The 20,536-nt window shown below is 42.5% G+C and overlaps 1 protein-coding gene across 1 annotated transcript in view; it reads left to right on the forward strand.

Moving 5' to 3' along the window:
* The first annotated feature begins 2,088 nt into the window (after window positions 1-2,088).
* The window catches only part of LOC108801697 (probable ATP-dependent RNA helicase DDX60), a 77,682-nt gene continuing 59,234 nt past the window's right edge, over window positions 2,089-20,536 (forward strand). The window contains exons 1-7 of the mRNA XM_018573601.1: window positions 2,089-2,220; window positions 6,027-6,122; window positions 7,702-7,817; window positions 9,411-9,544; window positions 12,716-12,825; window positions 13,062-13,166; window positions 15,064-15,192. Coding sequence (XP_018429103.1) covers window positions 2,089-2,220; window positions 6,027-6,122; window positions 7,702-7,817; window positions 9,411-9,544; window positions 12,716-12,825; window positions 13,062-13,166; window positions 15,064-15,192 — 822 coding nt within the window. The remainder of the gene's footprint in view (window positions 2,221-6,026; window positions 6,123-7,701; window positions 7,818-9,410; window positions 9,545-12,715; window positions 12,826-13,061; window positions 13,167-15,063; window positions 15,193-20,536) is intronic.

Here is a 20,536-nt window from a genome sequence, read left to right on the forward strand (position 1 = left end):
AGAATGGAGCAGATGACAGAGGAGGTCGCGGCCATCTTGCTTCATTGAAGACGCGATGGAGGTCCTGTGTGCGGCGGATTCGGGTCCCTGAAGATGGCGGACGCGGCACAGGTACTCGTTTTATGTATCAGAGTATTTGCACGAGTACGAGTACTCATGCAAATACTCGGTATCGCGGCCGATACCGATGCTTGTATCGGTATCGCGGCCGATACCGATGCTTGTATCGGTATCGGTGCATCCCTAGTAATGATGTTATTGGACCGCAGCTGTGGCTCTGGCTTCCCTTTTAGGAGGAACGGGTATCAGATTGCAGCTCTCCCTCTGATGCCGTAATGTGGATAAGGCTGGGAGGGAGCTGCTTCACATCACGCCCCGTTAGCAACCTGTTAACCCTGTGTATCAACTACAGGGTAAGTATGGAGGGTATGATAGTGAGCAAGTATGGTAGTTCAAATAAGCATAGGATTAGTATGTAGTTTAACTGGTATCAAGCAGACAGTGCACATAAGCATAGGATTAGTAGGTAGTTTAACTGGTATCAAGCAGACAGGTTCAATGGCATATGATTTGGAGGCAGAATAACTTGTATCAAGCAGACAGTGCACATAAGCATAGGATTAGTAGGTAGTTTAACTGGTATCAAGCAGACAGGTTCAATGGCATATGATTTGGAGGCAGAATAACTTGTATCAAGCAGACAGTTCAATTAGATTTGAAGGAAGTGCGGTGGATTTCTCAACCATAGCCATACAGCTATGGCTGGTATACTTGCAGTTTGTGGAACTCCCTATAATGGGAGAGGGTCGCTGCAGCACGCCTTTCCTTCAGTGCTGGTGGGTTCCTGGAGTAGCAAGTGGATGCCGGTTTGATCAGCGTCCTGCTTCAACAATAGTGGGACGCCGATCAAATGGTGGACCGCGGCTTTATGCCGGCTGCTCGAGTGAGTGGGCGGAGTCTTGAGGCGCGCCTGCGCAGTGATAGCGACGGACGCTGTCCGAGAGTGGGAGGAGCAACACGGTGCGCCTGCGCAGTGGCGCGGACGGATCGTGTTCCCGGCCGAGGGGAGATACGAGTGTCACAATAGCATAATGAAAGCGTGACATAAGGAAATCTGATTGTACAAACGTAAAGGAACCAAGCCAATCACAGTCTCAATCAGAAAACCATTAATAAGAAGGTATAATGGTTAGTGATGAGCTGAACACCTCCCGGTGGGAGGGTGCTTTTCCAGGGTTGCCCCTGGAAAAGCACTTTGTCCCCATGCCGATGGGGAGAAGGGCCTCTTCCCTATTGGTTGTGGGGGTGCGGGCAGAGGGCTTAGTCACATCAGGGTACCCCTTTAATAAAGGGGCAACGAGATGTGCCCCCCCCCCCCTTGTGAATGAGTAAGACTTTTGAAAAAATCCTTTATTTGGAAAAAAAACAAAAGACATGTTTTCAACATGTCTTTTATTTATTTATTTTAAAACAAAAATGGATCCACCAACGTAATCCAAGTTCAATCACTATGTCCAGCGTTCTCCACGACGGCGACAACTCAACGAAATAAAACAAGAAAAAATAAATAGAAATAATAAAGAAAAAAAAAACAACGGCCTTCGTTGACGTACTCCCGACACAGAATGGCATTTTTGACAGATGCCAGCAAAATATAAACAATTGGGTGGAGCTAGTGGTGACAGCTCCATCCAACTGTGTACAGTTGTACGGCATCTGACCGGTGAGCCATGATTGGGCAAAGTCTTGCACCTGATCCGCGCAGTGCCCGCCAAACGCCCTGACAGTTTGTGTGTTCGCCGAACACACAAACTGCCGATGTTCGAGTCGAACTTACGTTTGACTCGATCATCAAGCCCGTCACTAATCATGGTAACAGATTGCACCTCTAACGCAGGTGTGTGCACTAATAGTTGGCAATCTGCGGGAGGATGCCAAAGCAAAAAGGAATCCAAAGAAACGGGTAAACTCCCCTAGACATAATGGAAGGTGAAAGAAGAGAAAGTATAGGAGGAAATAAAGGAAAGAATGAGAAGATAAAGAAGAAAAAAGAACAACAAAGGAGAAAAGAGAAGAGGAGAGGGTCACATGAGTGTCTCGCAGTACACTAGACATCTTCTCATTGATCAGCATCGAGTTCATGCGAGAGCGGACTTCTGCAAAAGGGACCCTGAGGGGCTTTCCAGCCCTGGCGATCATCTGCTTCGCAGCCAAAAAGAGGTAGGTTAGTAATGTCTATTGAGAGGAGAAAAGAGCAGGAATTTTACGAACCTTACAAACCGGAACATGAAAAAGGGAAAATACCAGGCCAAATACCCTGGACCAAAATGAAGTCAGTTTAGGTCATGTCCACCAAACATGAACATCCCCCAATTGATCACAACCCTTAAAACATCTGTCATTATATGTCGGGATTACCTTAGCTATCCGTGCTGGAATCCAGCACCACCTCATAAGGACCTTGTCGGAAGATTCAAGGATCAAGGTGTTAAGTAAACACTTAGGTACACGAGACCAGATGTTGTGCCAATTCCTCTTTCGAGGGTAATGGACATAGTGGAAAGGTCTGAATTCCATTTGTTAACATAAAACAGAGAGAGAGAACCAGGTGGAGAGTTAAGGGTCGAGTATAAGGAGGAGATGATACCTGGGGCCCCAGGTGTATGAAGGCATACACTCTCAAATGTTTTTTTAATGTAAGGGGGTCCTGGACCTCTCAGGAGAGATCAGGACAAGGTCACAGTTGGGAATTCCCAAGCAGACCCATACTGGAGTATCCGTAGTAGTTTGAAGTAGAGAAAGTTGAGCAATATGGGCTGCCCTGTAGTACATGTTTCCCAACCCGCCCTGAAGCTTATGGGTATATAGAGTTGCACGGGGGATACCTGGTCTTTTTTTTCCTCCAGATATAATTCAGAACTCGGGTTTGAAGGACACAGAGAAGGAATTGGGGTACTCATACTGGCAGCACATGAAATAGAGACGTTTTGAAAGCAAGGACATCTTGATGACCCTACCAATTCAAGAGATAGATGGGGCACCCCAAGACTATAGTAGGGAGGAAAGGTGGCACAACAAAGGAAAATAATTCACTGAGAAAAGCGAAGTGTAGGAGGCCATAAGGTGTATCCCCAGGTAGGGGAAAGAGGAAGAGGTCCAGTGGAAAGGAAAGTTGGAACATAATTGGATCAATGGGGCAGAGGCAAGGACACTTTCATGGCCACAGACTTGTCTGGATTGACCACAAGGTCCGAAATAGAGGAAAACTGATTCAAAATACGCTGTAAATTAGGAAGAATAAGAAGGGGGTTGGTAAGAATGAGGAGAGCATCGTCTGCAAACAAACTAATTTTGTATTGCTGACCCGCATTAGAAACAACGGAAATGTTGGGGTTGCTCTTAATCACCATGGCCAATGGTTCCACCGCCAAGATAAACCAGATTTGTGAAAATGGGCATCCCTGTCACGTTCCCCTCGCAATAGGAAATAGGGTGGACCGAAACCCAGAGTATTGGACCAAATCAGAGGGCGATGTGTACAGAGCATCAATCCATGCCAAAATGGAGTCCTCGACCCCCACACCCTCAAAGCATAGCGGTGGTAGTCCCAAGAAAGGGAGTCAAAAGCTTTGTAAATATCGAGGGACAGCAGGAATCTGGGACAAACCAGGGACAAACCTAACCTGGTCCCGATGTACTAAGGATGTCAAGAAGACATTAATATGGGTGCTCAGTATTTTGCCCAAGATTTCACATCAATGTTTAAGAGGGAGATAGGTCGGAACTGTTGTGGATCATGCGCATCCTCAGAAACCTTAGGGATCATAGATATAGAAGCTTGGAGGGAAAAATAGGAAAAGGTAGGCCCCAGATTTAAGAGCATTTAAACAATTGGTTAGATAAACATAAAGGACAAGGACATTGGCACACTTCTTGTAATAAAAAGCTGAAAAACCATCTGGACCAGGGGTCTAGAGAACTGGAGAGACTTAATAGCTTTGAGGGTTTCAGCTTCGATAATGTCACTGTCAAGGGATAAACAGGCCTCTTTAGGAAGAGGAACCAGAGATAAGTTGCAAAAGAACTGGTCCACGTCGTCTACCCTAAAAAGTGTGGAGGAAGCATAAAGTGAGTTCAAAAAGTCTGCAAAAATTCCAACAACTTTGGAGGGATTGAAAGTTAGGGTCCATTGGTGGGTTACATAGTTACATAGTATTTGAGGTTGAATAAAGACACATGTCCATCAAGTTCAACCTATTGTGTGTATATGTATGGTCCTACTGATGTGTAGTATGTATAGGTATCGGTGTGTTCTCATTCTTAAAAGTACTTGTACCCCTGTATATTACGGTCTATGAGGAAATCGTCCAATCGCCTCTTGAATGATTCCACACTCTCAGCCAAAATCACAGCTTGTGGCAGCGAGTTCCAGACCCTGACTGATCTAACTGAGAAGAAACCCCTTGGCCCCTTGTGCTGAAATTTTTTCTCCACTAATTTTAGGTGGTGGCATCTCGTCCTTGTCATCAAGTTAATTGTAAAAAGTTTGCTGCTAATATTGCTATCCCTGGTAAACATTTTGTACATGAAAATCATGTCCCCCCTTAATCTCCTCCTTACTTCCAATGAGAACATATTTAAATTTAGTAGCCTGTTCTCATAGCTCATGGCATCCATCCCCTTTATGAGTTTGGTCAACTCCTCTAGACTCTTTCCAGTTCAAGGACATCCTTTTTGTTCACTGGTGCCCAAAACTGGACCGCATACTCCAGATGAGGCCGAACCAGTGATCTATAAAGTGGCACAATTATAGACTTAATTAATGTGGACAAATTATGTTGCGCTTGGTTGTGAATACTACACCTCTAATTAGTGTCCTCCTATGTGACATGAAATTTAATTATTTGGTGGAAACGGTAATTTTTAATCCCGTGTTGTAAGTGAAAAATATTTTCTTCAGTGTTCCCTAATGATTTTTTGTTATATAATACAATAAGCAAAAATTATTAAATTAATGAACTTAACCTGTGTTTTATTTAGTCTTTTGTTCTATCAGTGTTCAATATTTGCGTTTGGGATGTGCAAAAACATTTTTTTAAACCGTGTGGTGAGGTCTCATGTGCCCCACTTTTCACCTATATTGTGGTTGTGCAACGTGATTGTGCTCGTGGGATCAATGCCTATGTAGCTTAGGTAAGAAACTTTATGACGATTAATTACATGAATTGCATCAACCGATAAAAGTATCTCTGATTACACAGCTATCTAACTCAGAGTTCTGGGAGTAGTAGTAGCCTAGATGGATACAAAACAAATATAACATTATTACGCCTCGCAAATGACAGCTGGACTGAACCAGCCATGATTTCACGGCTGGCTCTGCCCAGTTGTAATGACAGATCAGCATCCCCAAATGACCTGGGGACACTGATCTGTCATTAGACAATAACAACTGACGTTTCACCTCCAGCTCCGCCCAGTTGTTATTCATTGGCCAATAGGAAACAGTTGGGTGGAGGTAGCTGTCACTGCTAGCTTTGTCCAATTGTTTTTTTTTTTTCTTTTTATAAAAGTTTTTTTTTTAAAATCATTATTTATTAATAATTTTTTTTTTTAAATGCAACTTTTTTTCCCCATCTTTTTTCCCTATTTGCTATTCTGCTCGGTACCGCAGAGGTACCGAGCAGAATAGCCGAGCCGAATGCCGCCACGTGTTGGATCGACTGAGTTGAAGTCCTTCTGCACTTTGGCTCAGCCAAAATCAACCGTACTGAGCCGTAGTGAATAGCCGAATGTTGTTTGACTCACTTCACTACGACTCGGTTATTCACTCGGCTGCCTTTGTCAGCTTTGTGAATAACCCTGTTAGAAAGCAGATGTACTATACTGCCACTTAACATGGAGGCAGCGTTAGGGCAGGTGTTGCTGTCAGAAGTGCCCATTGGAAGGGGTGAGAGCACCACAGATGTCATTTCTATTTACTGCTACTGCTTCATTAATCTGTTTCTATGTGTATTTTTATACAGGTGCTGGTGACAATTCCACAATGTTTGGAAATTCTTCTGCTATCTCCCCATCGGCAGGATTGGGTGAAAAAAATCAAATATGTAATATTTGATGAGGTATGCAGCATTATAGAATAAATAATGTATGTGCTGAACAAAAACAATATTATAAAATGCATTGTCACCCAGTGGCAACTAAGTGTCTGCAAGAATAAAACAGGAATGTGACATAATGGCAAGGTTGGATTTACCATTAGGCACAGTAGGCATATGCCTATAGGTGGCTGAGTAAAAGAGGGGTCTTCTCCTTTATTTTTATGAGCCAACATCTGTAGAAATACTGTACAGCCATCTCATATAAGTTTGTCTATTCATTGTCACAATATTTAATGCCTAGTTAGGAGTAAAACAAGAAAACGTTAGGAAAAAGAGATGATCCTAGAGGTTGTGTGCTGCTTTAGGTGCCAACTGTTGTTTGCCTATAGCCTCCAGTGATAGAAATCCAGTACTGCATTAAGCTGGCCATACACCTTACAATTATCTGCAGATTTTCTGTGGTCAGATGGAAAAGGTGCAACAGATTCCTCTATCTACACTTAAAGGGGTTCTCCCGTTTTTTTGCCTATATCTACTGCTATCAAGCAGTAGATATAGGCAAACAGTTTTAAAAAAACAGCGGTTTAAACTTACCTTTTTTTCTTTGCGCGCTCCCGCCCGAGAAAACGAAACTATTCGGGCAGCCGCAAAGCATCTTGGGGCGGGCGCATGCGCAGTTCGGATTCTCGGCCGGGAGACGGGCAGAGACGCTAGGTAAGTGTATGGACGCATGCACCCGCATGCAGACACCGCTGGATCGGAGAGACAGAGCAGTCAGCACTGGATTGGAGAGCCGCAGCACCCCTGGAGGGACACATGAAAACCTCAGGAAAGAAGAAGATCGGAATAAGAGACATCATTTAAGGTAAGTGCTAACATTAACATGGGGGGGATAGAGCCACTGTAAGTAGAACGAATCATCTGTGCAAGAGATAATCAGCCAGTTAAGAGATCACCAGCATTGGGCCCCTTTCACAAAGGCTTTCTGATCAGGTCTGTCTGTCAGTTTTCAGGTGGATTTAATCGGAAAGCCGAGTGTAAAGGTGCCCATACACCTTACAATTATCTGCAGATTTTCTGTGGTCAGATGGAAGAAGTGCAACAGATTGGCCCAGGTGGAGATTACTCTATCCACACAGTTAAGTGTAGATGGAGGAATCTGTTGCACCTTTTCCATCTGACCATAGAAAATCTGCAGATAATTGTAAGGTGTATGGCCAGCTTTAGTCTATGGGCAGCCAGAGCTAAACGGACGTGCATCTGTTTACATTCAATTACCCCCTACTCTATCCAGTTCTGGAACAGAGTTCCATTTTGGCAGACTTCCCATAGACCTAACATGGGTCCGGTATGTTCAGTTTTTTTCTCCATTGCAAGATGGAGGTGAAAACTTAACAGACACGGTGTCACAACAGTGAGATCCGTTCCAAACTGCTCCGATCAGCGGGGGATCCGTGCTGATTGCAACTGACAGGCACCCGTACAAAAGAAGCCTTATATGGCTGAGAGACTGTTGCTATAAAACAGTACATTGATTTTTTTACTTTGTGGTCAAAAATGTTGTGATTAAAATTTTTGTCTGATATGTTTATAATGCAAGGTACACTGCTTGGGAGGAGAAATTGGCGCAGAAGTCTGGGAGCACCTACTAGTCATGATTCGCTGTCCATTCTTGGCTTTATCTGCCACAATTAGTAACCCAGAGCACCTCACCGAGTGAGTATATATGAATACAGCCTATTATAAATATGAACTCCGTCTGGGGTAGTACCAGGACTGCCCGGGCCCCATAATTTACAGGGGAGCTTTTGTCTGGAACGGCAGGCAGGAGACCAGAGGCACTCTTGGTGGCAAGGGTGGACTGGACCAGGGGACTGCATTGAAAGCAGGGCTGGCGTGAGTGTAAGGCATCCTGAGGGCAGTGGGGGGAGAAGGTGGGCGGTGATTGCCGGATCTGCAGAGCACACAGGTCGGAAATGCATGGCTGGGGCCAGTAGAGGGGAGGAGCTGATGAAAAATCTGATGACGGGAACAAAAAAAAAACTGTATTGAGGAGACCAGTAGGAAATCTAGACCTTACCTCCCAATTATTAGGTAAAAACTAAGTTGATTGTTGCAGATGGAGGGGATTTGCCCACCAGCAGGTGCCACCCCTGTCATTTGTATTGTTCCTAGTTCCCTACTCTTGCAGGTGGTGATATAACCCATCGTTAAGATATATTGATCATCTGTGTCCTTTAATGAATGAAATAATACACAGATTTGGGGTTTATAGACATTTTAAGCTCTTTGCTCAGAGTTCAGAATTAAAACTTGAATCACAGCTCTAAATATTATTTCTCAGCTTTTTTTTGCATTTGCTTTTGTATACAGTCTTTACCTATTACCTCTGCACTTTTATCTCTCACAACTTTTATCTCCATGTTTTGATTAGCTGTAAACCACAAAGTTCATTGGCAGTACCAAGTATTCTATCAGTACTGATTACAGCACAGTCAGGACCGGATTTACTCTCCCTGCTGCCCCAAGGCCAGGTTCCACAATGTGCCCCCTCCCCACTAACCCCCAACACCCCCCCATGGAGAATGCCAACCAGATAGCAGGGGTGGCAGGGTTGTTTGAATTTTTTATGGTTCTTTTTTTTAATCATTTTTTAAATTTTTTTTACATTTTTATTTTTGTTATAATTTTTTATTTAATCATTTTCTTTTTTTATTACTTTATTTTTTAATGTAATTATTATTACTTATTATTTTTTACTTTTATTTATGTAAATTATTTTTTTATCAATTTTTTTCACCTAACTATATTGCTATCACACATACAGCTCTCCATCCTGAAGACGTTGGTGGCCAGCGAGGAGAGGACGGAGCCGGGAGGACGCAACCAGCATAGAAGGAGAGAGGTAGGGAGGACGGGCAGTCTGATTACAAGTGATCTTGGCAACATCACCAAGATCACTTGTAAAGAAACAAGTGGTTTCCCCCGTTCTACATTTAGCCCTGCTTGTGCAAAGCAGGGCTAAATGTAGAAAACAAATAACCACCCGCCACCCGGAACTGTATGTTTCGGCGTTAGGTGACTTCAAACCTGTGCCGCCCCTCTGCTCCTTGCCGCCCCGGGGCCGGGCCTCGGTGGCCTTGTCGGGAATCCGGCCCTGAGCACAGTACAGTATAGTTTGGTCATTGGATTTCATTTTGAAATTCTGATTTCAGTTCCCCTTCAGTCCTCAAACTATTAATTCATTTATTATTTGAAGTATTTTGCACAGAAATGAAGTGTAGCTGTAACTGATTCTTTACTATTCAGGTGGCTTCGATCGGTCAAAAAATACTGGCAGCTAAATAATGAAAGGGAATCTAGTCTTGTGACAAATCCACCACAAAAGGAAAGACAGAATAAACCGCTAAAACCAGAAAAGAAGTCATACAGAGTTCGACTAGGTAATTTGTGTAAAACAATGGCTTTTATTTATACATGATATTTGAAATAAAGTAGTGTACAATTAGGGTGATGGACCTGTTTTCTATCTGCCTCTTGTTTTATGCTCTTACTCTGCAAAGTTTATATACAGTAGGCACACTTTTCTAAACACTTTGCCATGTTTCTTTGCCATGTCATTTCCAAGTAAACAATTTCTGTAATACATGAAGCAAGATCAAAGCCTTGAGCAGACACTGAAACAAATCACTGAATATTGAAGAATACTGCTATTTGCAAATACTCCACAGTAAAAATCAGTAATATTGTAGCCATCTATCATAGTTAGAGCCGATGTGTGACAATGAGACTTTGAGCGAACACATACCGTTGCTTACTCACTTCTCGACCATGTTCCCCTCTCCCCGCTCCGATCCACCACTGCTGACTGGCAGCACTACTGACTGCCTCTAGATAGGCAGAGCCAGCTGTCAATAACGCAGGTGGGTGGATCTCGACAGTAATGTCGGGATCCGTCCTGGCTGCGGCGGTCTCAGTATACAGCGAGCTGTAGCTTGCGATATACTGAGTTTTTGGGTGACGGGAGGACGCTAGTTTATATCCTACCTCGACCCTTAGGAGAACTTTGGGGAAAAACACTTACTCCATAGTTCTCCTTTAATTGCACACCCAATTATAAAAGAAATAATGTGAATTTATTTATTTGCATTTGAGCCTGCAAAGCATTGCACCCACGCTCAATGGATTGCTAGTGCAATGCTCAGGCTACTGCAGACTCTTCCTCTCAGTCGCTATCCATACTGAGGTACAGACTATCCATACTGAGGTACAGACTTTCAGTTACAGGGTGGGAAGAAGTTTCAATGAACTTCTAATGCAGTGGCATCACTGCACTTGTACTCTATTGAGAACTAAGAGTCCCTCTACCATGGTGGCTGGGAGAAATACATAGGCTTTTGCTGCTGACCTCTTGAAAAGTGCTGGCTGCCTGGCTGTCATGCTGATACAATGGCTTCAGTACTATCCAAGCTGCTGATCCAGAACATGTATACAAACCAAAGGTGTTGGCATTACATGCTGCATACTTGTTTAAGTATGAGACTACAAAAGCCATTAGTTTAGCATGACAAGCAGGCATCTTGAATGTTCAGAAGGTCAAGACAATGTACAGAAGAACACTGACAATGTACTTCTCTCACCACATGTCCTTCGCTAGGTGAGCACTCTTGCAGGCCAGCCCCACTGATATTTCCATTTTGTGTGTTCTGAAGTTGAGTGAATTACTGCCTTTACAATATCTCTCATGACAGTTTCTCAAAGTAAGCAAATCACTATAGAAAAATCTCACTAATATGAGCAATGTTATCCAATGGAGTCCACCTGAAACCCAGGTTTGTTGTATTGCTGCGTCTAGTTATTACTTACAGGATTATTCACTTAGCTTGCTTGCATGTTCGGTTGAGCCGAAGTGCAGAGGGACTTCGATTCAGCCGATCTAACATCTGGATCGGCTGAGCCGAAGCTCCGACAGCTCACTCGCTGCTGTTCGCCCCTATTCTCATAGGAGCCGAACGGCAGTGAGCGAATAGCCGAATGCCGCCGAGCGGCATTCGGCTTGGCTGTTCTGCTCATTTCCTCTGAGGTAGCAAGCACAATAGAAATAAATGTAAATTAAATTAAATTAGAAAAAGGTTTAACCACTTCAAGACCAGGTGTTTAGACCCCCTTCCTGGCCAGGCCATTTTTCAGTGTTCAGCGCTGCAGTCCTTTGACTGACGTTTATTCCGTCATGCAACGCTGTACTGAAATGAATTTTATACCATTTTTTGGGGACAGATAGGGCTTTATTTTGGGGGTATTTAATCACCACTGGGGTTTTTATTTTTTATTATAATTAGGAAAAAAGGCCCGGAGGCAGTTAAAAAGTATTTAAATCAATGTAAAAAAATAGAGAAATTAAACAAAGTTAAGAAAATAATAAGACATTTTTTAAACAAAATTAAAAGAAAAAAAGTTTAAAAGTAATGTAATTTAAAAAAAAAAATAGGAACAAGGGCCTCTTCCCCGCATTGGTTTTGGGGGTTCGGGCAGGGGGCTTATTCACATCAGGCTACCCCTTTAATAAAGGGGCACCCATATGCGGCCCCCCCTTTGTGAATGAGTAAGGGGTACTTGTACCCCTATCCATTCACTAAAAGGTTAAATAAAAACACCAGACTTTAATCAAAAATCCTTTATTTGAAAAAAAAACAAAAATTGATCCACCTACATAATCCAGGCTCAATCCAGCAGTGTCCACAACGACGACTCGACGAAAAAATAAAATGAAAAAATAAATAATGTTTAAACAACGCTGCACACTGACCCGACCGCACATGACGAGCTCCTGCCGCATAATGAAGCATCTGACAGATGCCAGAAAAAGGAAAACAATTGGGCGGAGCTAGCAGTGACAGCTAGCTCCGCCCAACTGTTTCCTATTGGCCGGCAGCTGCCAGAGTCTTCTAGCAGGTCCCAGCCAATGAATAACTGGGCGGAGCCGGCCATGACATTATGACTGGCTCCGCCCAGTTGTTATTGTTTAATGACAGATCAGTGTCCCCAGGTCATTTGGGGACCCTGATCTGTCATTACAACTTGGTGGAGCAAGCCATGAGATCACGGCTATCTCCGCCCTTCGACAGGTTGTTCTCCCTACTTTGGCTATCACTTCGGCTCAGTCGAGCTGAAGCATATGCCTTCAGCTTGGCTGAGCTGCACGGCTGCCTTCAGCTGCTGCACGGGCTATTGTGAATAGCTCGTACAGCAGCCCTTCGGTTCTAGTGAACCGAAGGGCGTAGACGGCTGAAGCGACCGGAAGGATCAGCCAAAGCTATGGCTGGATCCTTCGGCTCTTTAGTGAATAACCCCCATGGTGTTTCTATTTATGGGAGATTGGATGAGTTTCCTGGACAGCTGCACTCAACTGATTTCTCCATTCCCAGAAGTACTATTGGTGTGCACATTTTAGACTTATTTGAATACTGTTATGTAACCTTCCTGGCTGCCAGAGAGATAAAGGAACTAAGGTGCACCTTTATGGCATCTGGTATATTATTGCATATGATCTCTTGAAGTTTCTGCCTGAATCTAGTGTCACTGTTTGTATAATTATATAACTGTATTTTTTTTAGTCTGTTATGACAGGAGATATAACGACTTGGAGACAAACATTTGTTCTGTTAAAAATTCCAAGGTTACATTTGACCATTATCATCCATTTGCTGCCTTAACCATAGATCATGTAAGTATAATTGCAATTATTGTTTGCGTTGTAATTTTGTTCCAATTAACAAACAGTTTATGTACTTTTGGTGGTGTTTTTAATTTTCCTGAAAGAGTAGCAATAACATTCAATGAATCCTTAGCTATACTTTAGTATGCCTGGGAAAAATTAACTTGTAATTATTTTATGTTAATGGAATGCATGGCAATAAGTGAATGAAACAATCAATAACAACACTTGTTTACTACAAATAGGTGAAGAACTATGGAATTCCAAAAGATCTTACATGTTCTCCTCGAGAATGCATACAGCTATATGACACCATGGCGAAAGTATGGCCAACCTCTGCAAATATGAAGGTAAATAACACAGATATTTTAGATTAAAATCACTAACCATAGTTCCCTGGCACATCTTTGGACTTGCAGAACTCAATTCTACCTTGATTTAATGTTGGGCTGATGTACAATGACATCACCGCATGTGCAGTATGAGCCTCTGTGTGGGACACTTCAACCTGCAAGTATCATTGAGACAAAAGGGTTAGTGGGAGCCACCCAGTTCACAGTAACCATAGCTTCCAAAAATCACCCAGGGCTAGGTTATAGTGGTATTTGGAGCTCCATTTATTCTCTACAACTACACCTACGTAGTTTTGCCATTAAGAGTATAATATCAGAATTCTTCTTTATCTGTCTCTTTCTGTTCTAGAAATACATTGATTTAATCAATTCAACCTTATTACATTTCATTTGAGAAGAGAAGAACAATATAAAAAATGGCAAATTAGTAAAACAAAAACAAAAAAACACTTTAAGAAATATTACAAACCTAATTACAAATTACAAACCACAAAGCAGACATTTTCCTTAGTTCCAGCAGGTGTCTGTTGAAATACATCAGATTGCTATGTCTACAGATTATTATCCATCATCAGTCACTTCTTTGGTTATCTTCTGGTAGATCACAATGGACATGTCTACTCTCATTATGATACCTCTTCTCCCGAATGTCAACAAAGGGGTGGAACATGTCACATGATGTCACAACTCGCTCTGCCCCTTTGTTGACATTCAGGATCAGAGCTGTAATTTTGCGGCGGTGTTTATCGGAATCCGACGTGGCGGTGGGCTTCAGGAATTTTTTATTTCCGCTATTTGCCGGCCGTCATCCATCATGATTGACGTGGATATACATTGCTGATGACGTGATTGACCTTGGGATTACATTGATGGACATTTTGTCTAAATAAATTACCTGTCAAAAACCTGTTTTTTTATGGTGTTGTGTGTTTATTTACAATTTTACTGTGTATTTGGTGAGTGAGTAGGGGTACCAACTACCCCTTACTCTTTCACAAGGAGGGGGGCAGGATCTGAGTGCCCCCTTTATGAAAGGGGGCACCCAGATTCCTATAAGCCCCCCTGCCTCCCTGCCCGAAGACCCCCACAACCACCAGACCAGGGTTGTGGGAAGAGGCCCTTGACTTTCAGACCCGACATTCAGACCTGAATCCCGAAAAATGAAATAACAAAAAAGCAAAAACAATGCTGGTTTCAGCATGTCTGACTCCATGTGAATGCAGCCTAAAAAAGCACATTTCAAATTATTTCATTTTTGATTGCCTTTAGTCCAATGGCAGAACAAAAATGTAGTGCTTCTGAATTGTTTTTCCTTTATAACCTACATTGGCTAGATGTTTCCTTCAAAAAATATTCCATTGTCTGGTTATTTCCATGTCACTTATTGTCTCAGAGAGTGGCTCAAATTATTTGATGCTTCAGGAGACCTCTATGTCATTTATCAGATATTAAACAGATTGTTCTTTCTGTATAACCATATGAAACTGTTACTTGCCATTCTTCATTGTATATGGACTTTCTCCAAAAGTTCCTCTAATGTCACAGTACAGATAGCATGTGAAGGTGAGTCGTTTTTTTTGTTTTTACAATTCTCTGCAGGGTAGAAAGAGTTGGCTGACTATAAGTGATCCCCCTCCCCTTATTTTGTCTCTGGAGACAAATTTTGGGTGCCAAGCAAGTACTACGTTTTATCCTTGTTCAGCTGGTGCACACAAACTTATGACAAATGTGTTCAGACTGTAGTTTTAATATGAGGTAGTGAGTGCTTTGTCACCTATTTTTCATTCGTTTATCACATTAGCCACAAAACCAAAAATACATTTCGTATATCACAGGTATGTATTACATATGTCTCAAGTATACACTAACTATGCTAATTATTTGTTTAACTAAGTCTTTAGATCCAGAAGAGGATATACACCTGAAGGACAATATATTAATTACCAAAGATGATGCAAAAAAATATCAAGAGGCCCTTAAGAGTGAATTAGTTGACTGGATTGAAAAAGGACATTGTGCACAGGTAAGTTCTATCAATCATTTTATTGCATTTGGATGCTAAATTAACAGTCCTAACAGTGTGGAACAGTTTTAGCCACTATATCAGGCATGTAAAAACTGTGTTTATAGACTGCATGTAACAGTCTTGTTCCTTCTTTGCAGCCCTCTGTGTTTTAGTGGTAAAAAGAAAGAAACACCCCCCACTAAATTACACTTCCTTGGATAATTTTGCATCTAAACACATGAGTAAAAATGTTTTCTGTTTCAAATGCCGCCTTATGCATTGATGTATTTCTAGATCTTGATCCATCTGGGCAGTATGGTCACCTGCTGAACCAGCACAATCCACGGACAGCTCAACTTTCCAATAAGATAGAGGTTGAATCTAATGCAGTTTTACTTCTCAAAGTACAGTCCGTGATGGTAATGAGGTCTAAGCATGTCAAAATTGATTAGAACATTCCATCTTCATCTCATTCAACTTATTAAAATTCATCACTTCTAGATAGAAGTAAATCAGATCACCCATCAAATAAGTGTTGTTTAAGAGAGTCTTCAAAGTTTCACCAAGATGACAGAATGACAGAGTTGTGTATTCGGGCCTCCCTCCATGGCTGGCGTTAATTGGCCTAGGCTTAGCTGTTTATTGGTACCAGTCATAAAACTTTAATGAAAAGACAACAGTCCGCACACTTAACCAATTCAGCTCATCTTCTACAAATCACCTGGTCTGATTACAAAGCAATGCTTGGTATCTCCTTCAAGCTAATAAACTAAAGTTCCAATCTAACATAATATTTGTGACTCCAGACCTTGGGGTGCTACCTTTATTATTGAATTTGTATATAGCTACGTCTCTTCAAATGAAATCTGTACATAATAAACTTGATTGGTTTAGCAGATCCAGAGGCCTAAATACATACATTAACCCTTCTGAGGCAGCCATAACCCACAGAGTGGTAAAGTGTTATGTCTATCCAAAATGGGCAGTTTGGGAGGAGAGCGTAGAAGATCATAAATGCACAGCCCTACATGATTTTTCTTGATTGGACTAGGGGCCAGCTTAGTGTCACCCCCTAGGGGGCTGACAAAAAGCTGCTGCAGGAAGCAGCTAGGAAGCTCTTGTTGTAACGTTAAAAGAAGAGGATTGTGTACCATCAAAGAAGAGCTCCCCTTTAAAATCAAGAAGGAACCTTTGCAACCTACTAGACATGTGCGATTCGTTTCGTTACGAATCGAAATTCGTACGAATTTTCCTGAAATTCCGAATTTCGGAGCATCCGAAATCCGAAAACCTACTTGAGTAAGAGCCCTATCCAGACCTTTCTTCTGTTTCATGGTCTGGACTCTTCTAGAACACGCAAAAACCAGGACTTGTTAAGTACTCATTGTTTTCCCTATTTTTACTGTTGTTATATGTATCTCTCCTTTGTAAAAAAATGTTTTATTATTTTCCTGCACCATTTCTTTTATTAAAAATTATCTTTTGAAATCATTATGCTTATCTCTATGCTCTAAATTACAAATTAAAGTATCCTTGTCTCTACGAAGAACGCTATCCTATTGTAAAACCTGCCATATTCCTGTCTGAAAGGACAAACGCATCACAGGCATAGTTTACGTTTTTTGAATTGTCACACTATTTGCTGGGAACGTTGCATGTTTCCATTAAAACACATGGTGACAGCTACTCTTTAGGTGTGTAAAGAGCTAACTGCGGAGTTAATTAACCCCAGTGATGATCGATTTCAGTCTGCTGGTCTTAGATCGTTGTTCTGTGGGCTGGAAACGGTGAGGCTGAGAGTGGTATTGTCATTGCCTTGTGACGGTTCGGTTGGATCGGAACTGCATATAGTCAAGTGGTGATGACATACAGTGGGTTCGGACCATCCAGTACCATTTCACAGTGGATTGAATGTTTAGCAGTAATTTGAAAAAGCTTCCCAGCCTAATGTCTGCTATGAAGGGTAGCAGCTACATTGAGGGAACATGGAGAAGAAGTGAGGGTCATTCTAAAGACTGTACCAATCAGTCAAAAACAACATAGTGGGTAGGACAAAACAAAATATCCCTCTCTGGGATTATATATTGTACATTACAATTTTTACTATAATGTTAAGTTCCAAAGCACCATAATCTTTACCTGGAATTAAGCAAGTGTGGCCCTCAGCAAACATAATACAACCCCCCTGAAGAGTTAGTTCTCTCAAATCAGCCCACTTTGAGTTTGACAGCCTTCGGTATATTGCAAGCAATTAGTAACTTACCCTTGTTCTGTCTTTATCATGTTTGATCATTGATCAACTGTTGTATTACATGGACACATTAACAGTTTATTCTGAGCATACAGATATTAAAGGAATTTAATGTTATTTACTGTCTAAACTTAAATGAATAATTTTAAACCACCCCATAACTGGCATGTGTAGTTTAAAAGTCAGGTGACTCCCTGTGCAAAATGGACATTTTTACAGTGCACATGCACATGAACACAGTACTTGTGTTTGCTGTGACTAATCACAGTGATCACAAATGTAGTAAACAAACAGCCCCCCCCCCCCCACAATTGCTGATCACCCAAGCAGATAGCTCTGCCATAGAAAGAGACAGACAGGCAGACAGGCTGCTGCATCAGTAAAGTAAATCTTTAGGAATGCAACAATACAATTTTTTCCAGACCGAGTATGCGTACTAGGGATGTCCTGATACCACTTTTTCAGGACCAAGTACAAGTTCAACTACTTCCCCTCATGGACTTGCCGATAGCAATTACCGATACTTTTTCTTAAAGGGACAGGTGACATTTAAAAAAAAAACAATACAGACTAATGATTTTAGGATAATTTCTTTATGATTACAAATAACTTTCATTTAAGACTGTTTTAGAACAATACAACATTTGCATTTGCTTTCACACAGCTACAGTGAAACTACAAATCCGATCATGCATCTGCCTCTAGGATCATTTAACCTATTCATGTTAGCAGGGGAGAATTGTAACCCTATTACCGCAGTGTCCTGGAAGTGTGTACTATGGATAATTTAACCTGGTACACACTTCCAGTACACTACAGTAATAGAGTTACAATTCTCCCCTGCTAACATGAATAGGTTAAATGATCCATAGAACAACTGCATATTTTGTACTATTATGTACTACGGATCTTTTAACCTATTCATATTAGCAGGGGAGAATTGTAAATCGATTGCTGCAGTGTACTGGACGTGTGTAACATACATGTACTATGTACTACATATAGAGTACACTGCAGCAATAGATTTACAATTATCCTCGGCTAACATGAATGGGTTAAATGATACATAGTACATAACATGTAGTTGTACTATGGACAGTGGCGACTCTAGGAACAATATATAGGGGGGGCACATAAGATATCACAGCCAAATCTGGGGGGGGCACTAATAATTTTCTTTGCATGTCGCAACCGCTGGGCGCCGAGAGCTGATTTAATTGTGGATGGCATCTGCGCCCTGCGGTTGCGACATGTAGTCCAACGCCGCCCACAATCCTGAATACACACAGCGTGTATGTGCGGCTGTGCGTGGCTCCATACCGTCTGCAATCTTTTTTTTTTAATGCGTGTGTTCGCAGGGGCTGGGGCCTTTAATTTTATGGGAGATTTTTAATTTTAGTTTATTTAACTTTTTATTTTTTTAAAACTTTTTTTCTATTTTTTTTGTATTTTTTATTAAACTTTATTTTTTTACATTTAACGATCGCGCGGCTGTCAGCAGGAGAGGAGCTCAGACGCCGCAGAGATGTGAGTAGACTGCAGGGGGGAGCTCACAGACTGTCGGAGGGTTCTCCTTACAGGCTGTAATCAACAATCTGTCCCCACTGACACAGATCGCTGCAGCCGATTACAGCCTGTAGGGAGAAACCGCTGACAGTCTGTGAGGCTGCAGCGGGGAGAACCCCTGTCCCAGCAGATAACTGTGTGATAACCGTCCCGGGCACAGTTATCTGCTGGGACAGGGATTCCATTTCTCTTGCCGTGCGCTTGTCTTGTCTTGCGCTAGCGCCGGGACTGCCGCCACTGTTAGCGGGGGGCACACGGGGGGCAAGTGATAACCTAGGGGGGGTGATTGCCCCCTTACCCCCCTGTAGCGACGCCACCGACTATGGATCATTTAACCTATTAGTATTAGCAGAGGATAATTGTAAATCTATTGCTGCAGCGTATTGGCAATATGTACTGTATATATGTACTACATATAGCGTACACTGCAGTAATAGAGTTACAATTCTCCCCTGCTAAAAGGAATGGGTTAAATGATCCATAATACAACTACATGTTATGTACTATGGATCATTTAATCCATTCATATTAGCAGGGGAGAATTGTAAATCTATTACTGCAATGTATTCTATATGTAGTACATATAGAGCACACACTGCAGACAATAGATTTACAATTATCCTCTGCTAATATTAATAGTTTCTTAATTGCCCTCACTCACTGATCGATGATGGCCGGTGCCTCACGATGTGCCTCACTGGTGAGGTCGTAGTCAGCGCTGTGTGGGAGAGCAGCGGCGAGTCAGCGCTGGTCCGGTGGGAGAAGCTCCAGGTGGGGTCCTAATTTAGCTGGCCGGCGACTGCCTGGTCACCAGCCAGCTAAATTAGGACCCCACTTGGTGCTCCTCCCACTGGACCAGCGCTGACTTGCCGCTGCTCTCCCGAACAGCAACTGGAAGGTAAAGGGAAAAAAAATAGCGCAAGCTTCAGCGCTATGTATCGGGGCATTTTGACAAGTACAAGTACTTGTCAAAATGCCCTGTATCGGTCCCAATACCGATGCTAGTACTGGTATCGGGACATCCCTAATGCGTACAGGTACTTTTCCTCAAGTTCCACCATGGCTGTGTGCGGTGTCTCAATAGGGCTGTGTGCAGTCTCACCACAGCTGTGTTTAGTGTCTCACCAGAGCTGTGAGTGGGTCTCTCCAGGACTGTGTGTCGTCTCACCAGGGATGTGTGGTCTTACCAGGGCTGTGTGTGATCTCACCAAGGCTGTACGTGATCTCACCAAGGCTGTACGTGATCTCACCAAGGCTGTACGTGATCTCACCAAGGCTGTACGTGATCTCACCAAGGCTGTACGTGATCTCACCAAGGCTGTACGTGATCTCACCAAGGCTGTACGTGATCTCACCAAGGCTGTACGTGATCTCACCAAGGCTGTACGTGATCTCACCAAGGCTGTACGGTTACAACAGGGCTGTGCTGGTGGCCCCGGTTTATTAATTTCTGGACAGTATGATTCATAAGGTGCCAGTTCAAAACTTTAGCTACTGATGTCTACACCAAACACCCCCCCCCCCCCCCCCCCTACCCTTCTAGAA

Source organism: Nanorana parkeri, unplaced genomic scaffold (assembly GCF_000935625.1).
Source record: "Nanorana parkeri isolate BGI_ZX_2015 unplaced genomic scaffold, ASM93562v1 scaffold2447, whole genome shotgun sequence".
Taxonomy (NCBI): Eukaryota; Metazoa; Chordata; class Amphibia; order Anura; family Dicroglossidae; genus Nanorana; species Nanorana parkeri.